This window comes from Callorhinchus milii, unplaced genomic scaffold (genome assembly GCF_018977255.1).
Source record: "Callorhinchus milii isolate IMCB2004 unplaced genomic scaffold, IMCB_Cmil_1.0 Scaffold9, whole genome shotgun sequence".
NCBI lineage: Eukaryota > Metazoa > Chordata > Chondrichthyes > Chimaeriformes > Callorhinchidae > Callorhinchus > Callorhinchus milii.
In genome coordinates, this window is record NW_024704750.1 from 18498020 (window position 1) to 18513434 (window position 15415).

The 15415-nt window shown below is 45.2% G+C and overlaps 1 protein-coding gene across 4 annotated transcripts in view; it reads left to right on the forward strand.

The window, feature by feature from the left end:
* The window catches only part of LOC103178452 (pleckstrin homology domain-containing family G member 3), a 74793-nt gene that overhangs the window by 55917 nt on the left and 3461 nt on the right, over positions 1 to 15415 (forward strand). For 3 of the 4 annotated variants that reach the window (XM_007893202.2, XM_042337916.1, XM_007893201.2), the window contains exons 11-18: positions 1188 to 1274; positions 2168 to 2201; positions 3186 to 3281; positions 3890 to 3928; positions 5929 to 5939; positions 7028 to 7354; positions 9986 to 10102; positions 13381 to 15226. In XM_007893202.2, coding sequence (XP_007891393.2) covers positions 1188 to 1274; positions 2168 to 2201; positions 3186 to 3281; positions 3890 to 3928; positions 5929 to 5939; positions 7028 to 7354; positions 9986 to 10102; positions 13381 to 15226 — 2557 coding nt within the window. The remainder of the gene's footprint in view (positions 1 to 1187; positions 1275 to 2167; positions 2202 to 3185; positions 3282 to 3889; positions 3929 to 5928; positions 5940 to 7027; positions 7355 to 9985; positions 10103 to 13380; positions 15227 to 15415) is intronic. The other variant, XM_042337917.1, reaches the window with a different exon arrangement.

Consider the following 15415-nt stretch of genomic DNA (forward strand, 5'->3'; position numbering starts at 1 on the left):
ATAGAGAGCGAGACAGCAATGCCCCCAGATCTCTGAATCAAGGGCATTGCATAGTAATCCCTCCAAAAAACCCAAAACAATAATAAATTGGTCATTTTCAATCCACGACTGTTTATGGGACATTGCTGTGCGCAATTGGCTGCCGCGTTCGCCCACAAATATACAGTCAATTCACTTTACAGTGTGTTTTGTGAAGCGCTTTGGGACGTCCTCCCGACGTGAAAAGAGCTATATCAAATGCAAGGATTATTATTATTATTATTACTCCAGTGCACTGCTGGGGGATTGTTACCTGCTGCTCTCTGGATGCTATGTTAAACCAAGATTCCATGTCTCTGTTCTTCAGGTGATCATTAAAGATCCCATCATGTTATTCAAAAAGTGAAAGGTGTTCCTCCCATTATTCTGACCAACAACTCTTCACCTCACGGCTCACTTTGTGTGAATTTGGCCAATATGGCAGCTGTATTTGACTACAATAAAAACAGCAACTACATTGACAGTAATTATCAATGAAGTTCTTGAGGCATTTGATATGATCGGGTTTTCTCATGAAGTTCCTGCATGAACAGTGGCATTCAGGTGAGATATCAGATGTCCCCGGGGAGGGGCTGTTTCACAGTGGAAGAAAAATGGAATACACAATGCAGAGATGATTCAAGTGCTGCGAGACATTATTTTAACAGAGTCGTACGAAATGCAAGTTGGTGGTTTAGAATAGTTAGTATTGTGTTCCATGCCGCTGTGATTTTTTTTCATCCCACACCTTTCTGTAGAGTAGTTTTGTTGTCAAGACAGCTGGTTAAGGGTGTGGTTACTCCGAACCGAACAGGACTCCAGCTACAGGATAATAGAACATAGGAATTGCTAGATGAAAAAAGACCAAGGTCCATCCAGTTTGCCTTCTACCAGCGTGGTCGTCAGATCCTACAATAATGGAGATGTTGATAGCAGTTGATTCTGTCTACGACAGAGTGGAAATCCAATGTTTCCAAACCACACTATATTTCACTGTTTGTCATGACTCAAATTACTCGTATACAATATCCCAAAATATTATTTTCTAAAAGAAATCTTTTCTTATTTGAATGAATCAACACTTTCTGTTCCCACCGTCTCTGTTTTTTAAAAAAAAAAAATTTCTCTGCTTTGTGCTTGTGACGTTGTAACATTGCTGTGTCTCTCAGGCAAAGACGGTGGAGGAGAAGAGGCTGTGGACCCATCATATAAAGCGTCTGATTCTGGAGAATCACCATGCAATCATTCCGCAGAAGGTGAATACTAATAATAATGATAATAAAATAATAAGCGTTTAGGGGGCTCCGGCCTGCTCCATGTCCATTATCTGGCTCGCCCCACCATCAGCCTTTCTGCTCCCACCTTTGGAACACCATCCCACAGTTCCTTTGCCTCGCTCCCTCCCTTGCCTCCTTCAAGGCCTGTCTCAAGANCCCCCTCTTCGACCAGCTCGGGTCCAAATCCGTGACTGTCCAAGGGTTTGGCGCTATACAAATGTAATTTTGTTGTTGTTGTTAATCCCCGCTATTGGGGTGTGGACCTCACAGTCCATTGATGGAGTGAGGGTTCCACAGTTTATTTCACACTCATCTAGTCAGGTCTATGTGGTTTGGGCTCATCCTAGATGAAGGAGGGGATAATAATAATAATAATATTAATCCTTACAGCACCCTTCACGTCAAGAAGACGCCCCGAAGCGCTTCACAGGATTTACTGTAAAGTGCAGTGACTGTGTGTTTTCTGGGAGAATGCGGCAGTCCATTTGCGCACAGGGATGTCCCACAAACAACCGTGAAGTGAATGATCGATTTTATCTTGCGGGGGATTGATAACCAAGACACCAGGAGAGAGAAACTCCCTTCTCTTTTCGAATAGTGTCATCATGGGATTTTTAACATCTACCTGAACAGGCAGACGGGATCTCGGTTAACGTCTCATCCACAGGACGGATGGGCCTGGGAGATGGGCTTGTAAGTGATGACAGTCACATTTCCAGCTGCCATCCTGTGAATGGCCAGGGGTGACATGACAGTGATGTCTGTACCTGGGTTACGGTACACTGCCCTTCATTCTGTTTCCTGTTTGAAGCGACTCAAGTCTCTTCATGGTTTGCTCTACAGTAACCTGACTCTTCACTGTTTGCTTTTAGGCCAAGGAAGCCATCTTGGAAATGGATTCCTTCTGTAAGTAACATGCTTTAAATAACCGCACACAATAGAGCCTCATCATAAGACGGCAGTCAGAGTTCGTGAAACCCCAACCAGTGTTATAACAGGGCGCCATACATTCGCTGCACAATACAATACAAAATTACATTCGTATAGCGCCTTTCACGTTGGGAGGATGTCCCAAGACGTCACATTGATGGGCAAATGTCACATTGATGCTCCAATACACAGGAAATGACATTGATGCTCCAATGTTTGGATTTTTTTCATAAGTAAATGTCAGGGTGCACACCACAGTGTCGAGGGGTACTAGATGGGGCAGTGGATTACATTTTCACCTCTGTTTGTGGATTTGCATCCTGTCTACATTGTCTACATGGAGAAGTGGTGTTGTGTCTCTGACCACTGTAATGGGACAAACGTTACCTGGATCTTAGGAGCTCAGAAGAAAGATTTGGGTGGAGGAGACCCTTCAGCCCATTTGATTTTATTCTTCCCAAATACCCACACAGCAAATTTCAAGCTGATTCTTAACTAAGTCCAAAGTCCCAGCTTCAAACCCCTTCCTGGTAACTCATTGCAGGTGAACAATGCAGACAGACACTTTATATCTAATCCATGCTATTTCTGCCCTTGGAGTTTGGCATTAGGCAGTAACTTTACTGTGTATGCTGGATGGATAGCGTAGAGGGAGCTTTACTCCCTATCTAACCCGGGCTGTAGCTGACCTGGTGGTGCGGGATGGGAAGTGTAGAGGGAGCTTTACTCCGTATCTGATCCTTGCTGTACCTAACTGGGACAGGGTAGAGCTTTACTCTGGACCTGATCTGGGAGTGCTGGTGGACTACATTTAGTGTTGAGTAGGTACACTGTGCCTCGGCAAGGCTTCTCACTGCTGGACACATGAGTTCAATGTTGTGTGTGTGTGTGTGTGTCTGTCCTGGCAATGAAGCTGATGGGGATTGACACACCGCCCTGTTCTGTTCTCTCCATTTTCAGACCCCTTTAAGTACCGTTACAGCCCAGAGCGATTGAAGAAATCCATGTCTGCTCAAGAGGAGATTGTGACTGGCCGCCATGGTCGCAGGCAATCGGGTAAGTTCCAGACCAGAGCCACATACGCATTGACCGTGTATTTTGTGGGTGAAACACTGCAGCCAGTTGCAGACAACAGTCCCACTAACAGTCGTGGATTGAGTCACCACAATTTTTTTTGGAGAGATTATTTCCCTCGGAAAGCAATACACCAATCGACCAACATTTACTCGTTTGCCCCTAGGTAAACAGAGGCGAGTGGATTTAGGAAATTTACCTAAGGTTTTGCACTGCCGGGGAATCGACCCTGGGTCATTTTGCTTGCGAGGGGAGTGTGCTAATCATTACACTACAAGACTCTACTATTTCCTATTGGTTGAAGAGTGTGGGTGGGGAGGGGGGAGCGGAGAGGGCACCTGTTGGCAAGGTGCAAGTCACCTGTGTCGGGCAAGGACAAGAGATGAACAGTTTTAACCCATTAGACACTCCAGCTACACTTAAAGCGTAGCGAAACATGATGAGGCATGAAACGCCCCTTCATGCCGAGGATCAAGCTTTGAACTGAGGCAGATGAAAGGTTGAGTGATGCTCAGCTTGGCTTTAATCTGTGCAGCACTCATCGGGGCTGATACCTCATGCCTGTATTTAATTGTTCTATTTCTTCACAGAGCCAGCGAAACAGATCTTGAGATCTCTGACTCAGAATGGTGAGTAAACTAATACCTTTCTTTCACCGCATTTAATCCTCCCCTCTTTCAAATCTCTCTCTCCTTGGAAAGTATAGCCCCGGGCAGGACGAAACTTTAGGCAAGTTTCCTTACTCAACACGCCTCTGTTTACCTAGCAGGAAGTAGAAACCCAGTGTTAGTCACTGCCATGTGCAATTGGCTGCCTCATTTCGCCCACAAAATATACATCAATTCACTTTACAATATTAATAATAATAATAATCCTTGCATTTGATATAACACCTTCTCAAGATTTTGAGACGTCTCAAAGCGCTTTACAGAATATTCTGCAAAATGAATTGACTGTCAATTGCACACAGCAGTGTTCCACAAACAGTGATGGGTTTTTTCCCTCTTTAAACAGTTATGGATTGAGTGATCCAATTATTTATTTATTTTATTAGTTTTTGAAAGGATTATTATCCCGGAAAGCAATCCACCCATCGACTAACAACTGGGTTCCTACTTACTGCTATTATTATTATACCACAGGTGTGCATCTCTAGCAAGGTCACTGGGTGACAATCAGTAGCCAGATTTTTTTCTTTCTCGAGCTAAGAGCCACTGAGACTGAACCTAGGGGCCCCACTGCTGAAATTAGGTAACTCAGAGCGGACTGAAGTTGGAGCCTGAGACTGAGCTGCTTTCACTGATAGAACCAGTAGTGAAAGCCTCAATTTACCTATTAATCCAACTCAGTCCTCACCCAGCTAACATATGGGGCTTTGGCTCAGAGGGTTGAGGATGTATCTATAGCTCCCAAGTCTTACTGGTAAGATAGGCAGGCTGTATCTCTGCTGATGTTCACCAAGCTTCCTCACGCTTTTGAGCCACAGAACCCCCCCACCAAGTCAACGCCCCATGTTATTGACTACGTCACTAATTTATGCTAATCCATCTGCCTCTGTGAATGGAATGAGATTGCATTAAATATTTTGCAGTGATTTAATGAAAACCACCTTGAATGAGATCCTGTATCGAGTTATCGTACCAGAGAATAACTGAATGCTAAATGCTTTTCGAAAGCCCTTTGATCTATCGCTGGTCGAGATTATTCCAGCCGAACAGCGAGTGGACTTAGTGTTAGTGCGATGACCAAACTCCCCCCTGCCAGGCTCTCTTACATTATTTAACCAGGCTCTTCAAACAGAGGTTGAAAAGTTTCACACAAGTAGACCCATTAGTCCTTCCGACAGGCATCTGTGCTGAGAAATGGATTCGGACTCCCCTCAGAGCTCAGAGTGTGAGAAGTGGAAACACTTTGCTCTCAAAGTGGCTGAGTATTGGTGCAGAGGCGATGATCAAAAGGCACCTTTATTTACAGCAGAAAAAAAATTGACATCTTTAAAACTCTCAAGTGTTTCTATTTTATGAAACGAGTTGCCTCGGGAAGTCTCAAGGAAATGAAAATCCCTACACTGCAGCCTGTCTAAGCATTCTCTCTCTCTCTCCCACCCGCCACTTCACTCTGCATCAGATCTGATGTTGTTCTTAATTGGTGCTGCCTTTTTTTCTCTCTCTCTCTCTCTCTCTGTACATTGGTCGCTCTCCCCCTGAGCGAGTGGATGATCTGCAAATGTCAAATGGAAAGGGGACAGCTTCAAGTGTTTGTTTGTGAAGCAAAAATAGATCCTTTGAAAAAAAAGAGAGAGAAACAGCTTGAAAATGGAATGAGATGCTGGGATTGAGAGCAATTAATGAATGCGACTGAATGGCATGGATATTCTGTGGGAATAATTTAACATGAAATATCGCAGGCTGTGTGTGTTTGGGTACGGGCCAAGGGGCAGTGGGTGGGTGAAATGTGTTGGGGCAGTAGGTGGGTGATGGGGCAGTGTGTGGGTGATGTGGTGTTGGGGCAGTGGGTGGGTGAAGGGTGCTGTCCCTCCCGGAACTCTTAAGAATCTCTTTTTCTTCTCTTTCCCCCCCCATCCCCTGTCCCTGGGCTTCCTACACTTCTCTGGCTCCTGTGATACCAGTTTCTCTGAAGGTGAGAAAGTTGATTCTATTTGTGTTCCTCTTTCTTGTTTATTTCCAGTTGATGAGCAATGTCAGGAGTTGCTTAATATCATCATCTGAATCACAATTAAAGTACGTGTCACATCAACTTATTGATTGGCACAGAAACTAGTGACACAGGGTTTAGCCAAATATCCTTACGTCATACAATGCCCTTGATTCAGAGATCTGGGGGCATTGCTGTCTCGCTCTCTATCACACTCTTGCTCGCTCACACCTCACTCACTTAAGCACTCATTTCCTTACTCAAACTCTCAGGCACATACTCCCACACGATGTCTCACATACAATCCACTATTTCACACACACTCTCACACAGATTCACTTATGCACACATGTACTCTCACACACACACACAATGCACATTCTCACATACACACTCTTATCACAAACATTCACACACACAATTCGCTCACACATAATTGGCTCATACACATATTCTTGCACACAATCACATACAATCTTATGCTCGCTCTCACAAATATGTGGAGTCCTGTAGCTCAGTGGTTAGAGCACTCGCCTCGCAAGCAAGAAACCTGGGTTCAATTCTCAGCAGAACGAAACCTTGGGCAAGTTTCCTTGCTCCACATGCCTGATAATAAGCCCTCAAGAAAAAAATAAAATAATAAACTGGTCACTCAATCCACGACTGTTTGTGGGACACTGCTGTGCGCAATTGGCTGCCGCGTTTCGCCCACAAAATATACAGTCAATTCGCTTTGAGACGTCTAGAAAATGTGAAAAGTGTGATATAAAATGCAAGGATTATTATTATTCTCACACACGTTCACACATCTCACATTCACACACACGCACACACAATCCCCTAGATAAATTGGTCATGCTCACTTCATGGCTGTTTGTGAGATATTGTTATGCCAAATTGGCTGCCTGATTTACCTGCAAAACACACTGGACTGGAGCACCAACCTAAACTGTGAGCTCAGGTCTCCAGGTGGGATTCGCACCCACGATCTTCTGACCCAGAGACAGAGATGAAGCTAAGCTGAGCTGTACTCATTTGTTGAAATGATTCGATCTTTTAACCCGTTCAAACAGCATGCGGGCAGTGACGGGCAGCTTCTGGGTAAGGTGGACTCTCTGAGCTCCATGGCAAGCAACAGCACCCTGAACTCCAGCATAGGCGAGCGGCCTGACAATGAGGAGGAGTTGGCACTGAGCAAGGAATCTTTGGACCAGCTGCGGGCAAGCGATTCAGATGAGACGGCAAGAGGCACGGTGCTCGAGCAAGGAGCAGGGGAGCTGGAAGAGGAAGATATAATGATGGAGGGTGACCAGGTAGCGGACTTCGCCAGTACATTACTGGCTGCCATCTCGTGCTGGCACTATAGGGCCAGGGCTTTGCTTTCTGCTAGATTCTCCACGGTGAGCGTCTTCTCTTTCTCTTTCTCTTCCCTCCGGCTTTTGTGTGGAAGGCATCCTGGCCGCCTGCTTCAGCCGTTCTGGGGCTGGCTGGTGCACTAACCTCTACCAACCTGCCACCTGCTACTGCCACTACCACAGCTTTGACAAGGAATGGGTTCAATCATTGAAAGGAGTTGCACCTGGAGCTTTTACTGTTAATCAGTCGACACTAACATTAAACCTGACGTCACTAACCTCCGAACCCTTACGGAAGTTTGATTCAAGTTGAAGAAACGTGTGTCGCGAATCGTGGCCTGAAATGGAACTCATTTAACTAACACTGCGATGAAACTTATCCTGCAAGTGAGAAGCTTATACAAACAGCCGGAAAGGGTTACCAAGAAGCTTTCTATTTTGGTCAGCTGGGTGTCTGACACAAGCGGAAACTCATCACCGTGTTTAAGAGTATCCTCCCACCTACACGTGGAAATCCCAGAGATAGATTTTTGGAATAGAATGCGCTCTCTCCCTGGAGGGATGTATCCTGTTTACCTAATTCCGGAAACTATTAGGCGCAGGTTGACAAGAGCCAAGGCTTGGGGACCCCAGAGTGTGCGTTGGGGTAACTGCTGGAGTGTAACCAGCTAAAACCACACAGCTTGCCATTAATATCATTGTCTGGCAAACTTTCCCGCTGCTTGTCCAGCTAGGATAACCCTACCCATTCAGTCTTTGGCTTGAATGTGGGTGACTCCCTGCCCTTGGTGACTGATCTGCCCTTCCAGGTCCTGCCGATCAGCCAGGCTGGCTGTGCTGTCATCCGCAGCGCAATGGAATACTGTGGACCCGCCTGGCTCAGGAACCGGACTGTTCTAGTCCACCACAGAGGGCTGGCTCGATTCCGACTTTCCGTTGGCAAACTTGTCACATTGGAGCCCCGCTTGTGTCACCAGGAAGCTTGGTTGAGTAAAAGACGCCAGCAGTCATTTTTAAAAAAAAATGTACTTGAAGTGTTAAAGAGAGGATAGGAAGGTTGTTATTCTGGAAGGATGAGCTGTAGAGCCTCCTTCACTGAACGTCCCCGGTGAAAGGAACCACATCTAAGTAGTTGCCTGCCTCTTACATATGGGATGAATATACTGACCAGAATTAATTTCAAATGAAATGTTTTGGAAGGGCTCAGTGAGGCAAAGCACTCTACCCAACCCAGGGGAACCTCTCCATTGAGGTCTTCTCTCTCTCTTGCTTGTGAGGAACTGATGTGAAATCTCAACCTTAGTGGCTGAGTAATTTACAACACAAAGCTGATGATGAATCATGCAAATTTGACACAATGTTAGAAACTCCCTTTAAACGAGTCCTGTAGCATAGCGCACTCACCTCGCAAGCGAGAGGACCCAGGTTTAGTCGATAGACAGTTTGCTTTCCGGGCATAATCTTCCAAAGAAAAAAAGAATTGGTCGCTCAATCCACAACCATTTGGCCTCTGCGTTTCAACTATTATTATTACTAAAGGAAGTCATGATGACACCTGGCACGAAACTGGTGTAGTAGGTGGTGTGTTCTTTGGAGGTTAGGATAACTTGTTGGAGGGAGCAATCACCCCACAGACAACTATCGGTACACCTAGCCGTGAAGTGCTTACTAATAAATAAGTCACTTAACTCAGCAACTAACCTACGTTGTGCCTGCCTGGGAGTGCTTGATACTGACATGAGGTGACAATGGAAAGGTATCACGACTCAACAGAAATGAACCAAAGAATACCCAATGAACAATACAGCAAAATCTGCTGCCATTAGAATAGCAGGTACCACGTTTGATGGGAGAAGTTGGGATCTAAGCTCACGACCACCTCAAAGTCAATGGTTCTCACGGCTTATCGTATGAGTGATGCTCACTGTATAGACATTGTGATGACACAAGTTGATATAAACACCCAATGAGTTGCTCTAATCATCTTAATCTGCTTCTAACACAATCTAATAAATGGCCTTGCACATGATTGACATCTCGCAGGGATGGAGCCAGTGTTCTGCAACGGGGAGAATCCCTTCTGAGGGGAAGCAGTTAGAAAACCAAAGCCCAGCATTTTTGGTATTCATGCCCTTTGGTTCCATCCCTGCTTCCAACTGTGTCCAGAGACGCACAACACAGACATTGGATAGGTTGTGTTTGTTAGCCCAGAAACAAAACAAAAACAAAATTGGTCACTCAATCCACGACTGTTTGTGGGACGCTGCTGTGCGCAATTGGCTGCCGTGTTTCGCCCACAAAATGCACAGTCAATTCACTTTACAATATATTCTGTGAAGGACTTTGAGACGTCTCAACGACGTGATAAGGCGCTGTGTCAAATGGAAACATTATTAGTATAACCATTGTAATGGGATGTGCTGTGCCATTTTGGAAGATACTCTTTAAGAGTTTCCAAAATAGCAGCGATCATGATCTACCAAGATTTCAATGCCGATTTGCCTACAAAGTTTGGGATCTGGGCGAACAGTGTTCATTATTATAAAATCTTTATTAAATCACAGTGTTGTTTATTACTGTGTCCCTGTGCTCTGTAGTCCTTGACTACGATTGGTCATTACACACAAGTCAAACCATCTTAGATGTTCTCCCATCTTTATGATCTCTCTCCACCAGACTGAGAATCCTTCGGACATCCAGGAACCAAAGGGATTTAAGCGACAGCACAGCGAGTCTTCAGGGAACCCAGAGAAACGTATGAGTTTGGATACCGGAAGTGACGTCACTGAAGAGGTTTGTATATTGGAGTGAAGCTCATTCTCCTTTACCACAAGTCTGTATTAAATCCCCATTCATCTGTTTTCTTGCTTTGGGACACCTTCCCTCAAACCCTCCACCCCATCCTCTCTCTATCTGTGTTCATGTCCTGCCTTAAAACATCCCCCCCCTCCCCAGCATCCACATCACCAAAAGCACTCCCAAGATGTTAATTATAATAATCCTTGCATTTGATATAGTACCCTATCACATCATTGAGACGTCTCAACAGTAAATCCTGTGAAGCGCTTTGAGACGTCTCAACAAAGTGATAAGGCACTATATCAAATGCAAGGATTATTAGTAGTAGTATGAGAAACTGTATAAAACCGGGTTACATTCTCTAGGGCTGAGAAACGTAGAAGTTATTTCAAATGATGAAGAGAATGGACAAGGTAGATAGTGGAGGAATCATCTCTGATAGAAGAATCCAGGACAAAAGGATGTAATCTTAAAATAATGACAATAATCACTGTTCTTGCCTTTGATTTTAGAGATTTTTTGAATTGAAATAAACAGAAACAGGATCAGTCGCTGGGATGCTATTGTGTCCTGCTGTGGTTAGATTCCTATCACCTTGTCCTCAGCACGGATTCTCCTATTAATTTGTAGACTAAATACTTTATCTTCAAGACGCAAACCAAACTGCAGGCAAAATAATCAAAGGGGATAAACTCAATTGTTATTCCCTGGTCCGAGCCAATGTGTCAGGGTAAATGGAATTGCCAACGACCATCTGTGTGGGAGCAATCTGTGCTAAAGTGCATGACCGTAGCTATGAATATGTACACCCAGCACTACTGCATTAATTCCCATGGCACCGCCTGGAACAAATGCAAAAGGTTATTAATGTTCAAAGCTTTAATCTTCACTGCATTTATTAAGCATTGTGTGGGTAACTGAGGCCAATAGCGCAGGTGTTGATTTGAACAGAGAGACGGAGATTAGAAGAATTCTCTAAAAGCAGCAGCTTTGAATCTACATTAAATAGTCAAGGTCATTTGCTTCAGCTTGCGGATTCATTACAGTCAATAGTACAGTCAAAATACACAGTCAATCCACTTTACCAATATATTTTACGAAGTGCTTTGAGACATCTCATCGATGTGATAGGGCACTATATCGTGGAGTCCTGTAGCTCAGTGGTTAGAGTACTCGCCTTGCAAGCGAGACACCTGGGTTCAATTCCAGGCACAGGGCGAAACCTTGGGCACGTTTCCTTACTCCACACGCCTAATAATAATCCCTCCAAAACAAAACAATAATAAATTGGTCATTTTCAATCCACGACTGTTTGTGGGACACTGCTGTACGCAATTGGTTGCCGGGTTTCGCCCACAAATATACAGACAATTCACTTTGCAGTCTATTGTGTGAAGCGCTTTGAGACATCGAGAAGACGTGAAAAGCGCTATATCAAATGCAAGGATTATTATTATTATATATCGAATGCAAGGATTATTATTATCAGCATTGAATTATAAAACGTACATTTGAAATGACATCCATTATTTATAAGTATTTATAAGACCTCAGGGAAAAAAATTCAGCTTCTTACCGAATAGAGCAGAATATACTTGTCGCCACAGTAATGAATGTGCCACATAGCACACAGCAGAATAACCCTCAAGAAATGAATAGCAATTCCAATTAGACTTTCCATCCGCTCACAGGATCTTGGCTTCAGCAGTAGGTCACATCAGCACAGAGTTCTGGTGGGTCAGCGACACATATTCCCAGTTATGGGAACACTCCATCTATCCCTCCGCCCTGCCCCCTCCTTCCCCATTTTCAGGTCGTGCCGTCCTCTTTGACCATGCTTACCGTTACCTCCCCCCGGCTTGGTGCCGTGCTTCACTACTGCCAAGCACTCTGGGACGTTACCCTGTCTTGAGGGGTGCTAAATAATGCAAGTTGTTATTACTCTCGAGTCAGATTGTGGGTCTGATCCCCACTTTGAGTCTTGAACTTAGATAGTCTTAAGAAGCTGACACCCCAGTACAAGTGCTGTTGCATTTGTAGGAGGTGACAACCTTCAGATGAGACGATAAGCCAAGGTCCCGTCTACTTGTTCAGGTGGACTTTAAAGATCCCATAAACCAACATAAAAGGAGAATCCCCCAAGTAAAATAGTTTTTTTGTTTAATGGGGGTTTGTGGGACATTGCTGTCCATATTTAGGCTGCTGCCTTATTATTATTGTTCATTCAACTCGCCTTTGATGCAGTTCCTAAATCTCGTTAGCCGCAAAGCTCTTTAGTGGAAGCGATCCGTGCAATCGCATTTGTTATTCCTCAGAGTGTCTTTGTGATTCACTGTGCCTTATAACTGCTGAATAAAAAGGTGCAGGCTCCAATTTGAGTAAAACCCATTAACTGCAGGAAATTGGAGATGCATCATGTCTGGCTGATGTTACATTTCAAATTCCCAATGGAACTGAACCCACAACTCAACTTAAATTAAGGTTTGATTGTTACTTTCCTTTGAGTTGTTGAGGTGCGTTATAGTCGCATTGTGGGATCTCAGAAAGGAATAACAATCCTGGTTTAGTGGCTTAATGCTGTTTCACAGAAGATCCAATCTCCGACACAATTATTTCACAAATAGTAAATGGAAACCTAAAAGAGAATTTAAGGAGAACTACTTCATGCAGAGGGTAATGAGAATGTGAAGCTCACTGCCTGAAACGGTGGTTGATTCAGATGGTGTCAACGCATTCAAGAGGAAGCTAGATCTTCAGAGGGAGAGGTGAATGGAAGGGTATTGGAGAGAGTAAGGAATGGTTGAAGACTCATGTGGACTATAAACACAGGCACAGATTGGATGGTCCGAGTGACCTGTTTCTGTGCTGTACGTTCTTTGTAAATTGTTAAAAGCAGGAATATAACTCTGCCGCTTATTAAAGTGTGGGTGATCTTTTTAGCATTGGATTTTGCCCGCAAACTATAGAACCATAGAAATGTGTGCACATAAGAAGACCGTTTGGCTCATCATGTGTGTGCGATGACACTTTGAAAGAGCTTCCCCATTGCCCCATTCTCTTGTCTTTTCCCAATACCCTTTTGTAATAATAATAATAATATAAATATAGCGCCTTATCACGTTGTTGAGGCGTCTCAAAGCTCTTCACAGAATTTATTGTAAAGCCGATTGACTGAGTATTTGTGGGACACTTGTTTTTTGGTATTCAAGTCTTGCTTGACTTGTATTCTTTTGATGTCCAAATGATCTTCTGCATATTCTTGTCACCTTTAGGTTGCTGCTGACGTGGAGCCAGGACCTGGTGAAGAAATGGTGAGTGACATTTCCCAGTCTTCTCAAGTGAAGACCGTGGGTGAGGTAGAGCCCGTGCAGAACCCAGAGGAGCCCACGGAAGGGAACGAGGCTGCTGACAAAATCGACCATGAGATAAGCCGGTCAGGATCGGGCGTTGAATCCACCATGGACACAGCAGAAGAACACAAGCACTTCAGCAGCGAGGAGTCATCTGACGAGGAAGAACAGGAGCGCCATTCGCCGAGTATCCTTCCGCCTTCGGTGTTGGACCAAGCCAGCTTCATTGCAGGGCATTTCATGAACAATCGATCCAGGTGCAACAGCCTGGTGATGGACGACAGCAGATCCTTTGGCTGTCCGACCCCCAAACTGACCACCAGCAGGCGAAGTAGCATTTCGAGCATCGAAAACGCAGAGAAGCTGGTCCGGAACAGCAGTGCCTCCAATGTGAACGACGCATTCCTAGAAGCCTCTGCCGTGCAGTCCGTTAACAGCCAGGAGAGTCTCGTGGATGACTCTAATCATAGTGGCCAAGGGGACTTGTTATCAGAGATCAGCCGAAATATCCGGAGGCGAATGGATTCCACTCTGTCCAGGCAGGACAGGCTCCTCATTGAGAAGATTAAGAGTTACTATGAGCACGCGGAGCACGAAGACGCCGATTTCAGCATCCGAAGACGTGAGAGTTTGTCCTACATCCCAACAGGTCTGGTCAGGAATTCCATCTTCAAATTAAGCGTTCAAAACAAGGACAAAGACAAGGATGAGAATGTCCACGAAGCTCCAATTAGGAGATTGCTGTCCAGCTCAGGGCACACTGCCGCCAACCACAGCAAGTCCTCACCTCGTGTCTGGCTGGACACTTCAGACCCATTCACCGAAAGGAGCTCCCGTTCCTCTTCTCCAGAACCAGGGAATATTTCAGACCCTCAACAGACGCAATTAAACGATCCCGCGCAAGGAAGCCCACCTTCGGATGGTCTGAGACACGCAATGGCAGATCCCCAGGAGCATGTTGCGGAGACCGAGTTCCGATCTTCTGCGGAAATGATTAAAATCTGGCAAAAGATGGAGAAAATGTCTGGCAGCGCAGACGGGACCCTGAGAAGGCATAAGCTGAGAGAAGAGGTGCAGAGTTCAGCATCGGAGGCTGAGGTCTCGGAATGCCGATCTCAATTGCTGAAAGAAAAACAGGAAATCGAAGACTCGGAACACTGCATCATAAAACACCTCAGCAACGGAAGAATCATATTCGGTCTCGATCTGAACGAGCCTCTGGTTATCCTGGAAGATAGTGACTTAAGTGCCATAACAGAGGAGTCGCCTATTTCGTCGCCGGCCAGATCGGTTTATGAAAGTGGGAACTACGAGCGACGGAGCGATAGATCCGAAGGCGAAGAGCGCAACGCGACAGGAGAGCCGGTTGTTCTCCAGGAACCGGCTCCGCCCTGCCGAGCACCACCGCACGTCCAACACAGTGAAAACACGGAACAAGAGAAAAAAGCCTCCCGACCGCAGGGTACAGGCTCCCAGGTCACTAGGAAGAAACATGAACTTCCAACCCTGAGCGTACCAGCACAAGTCACTCCAGCACCATCCATGGCACAGAGTGAAGAGCTGCTGAGAGAGGTGGCGGAGAAGATGAAGTCCAAGGTCTACCAGCTGGCCAGGATCTACAGTCAGCGCATTAAGAAAAACAAACCGGTGGTTAAAAAGCGGGTCCAGGATGTCGAGGATGACCCGATAGATAATGAAGAGGAGAGGAGAACCGCAATAGGGAGTCAGCAAATCTTTCAGGAAGACAAGAGGCAAATAGTTGCTGCAGGTTAGTGCAACTCTGGCTTAAAGCGGAGAGCATGTGATGAACAGCCTGTCAGTCAATGTACTGGAGGCTGACTGATATCTACAGATATATCTGGACCTAATGCTGACCCGGCAGTGTGGGATGAACACTGTGGAGTGTGGTTTATTCTGTATCTAACCTGTGCGGTAACTGACCTGGGAGTGTTGGATG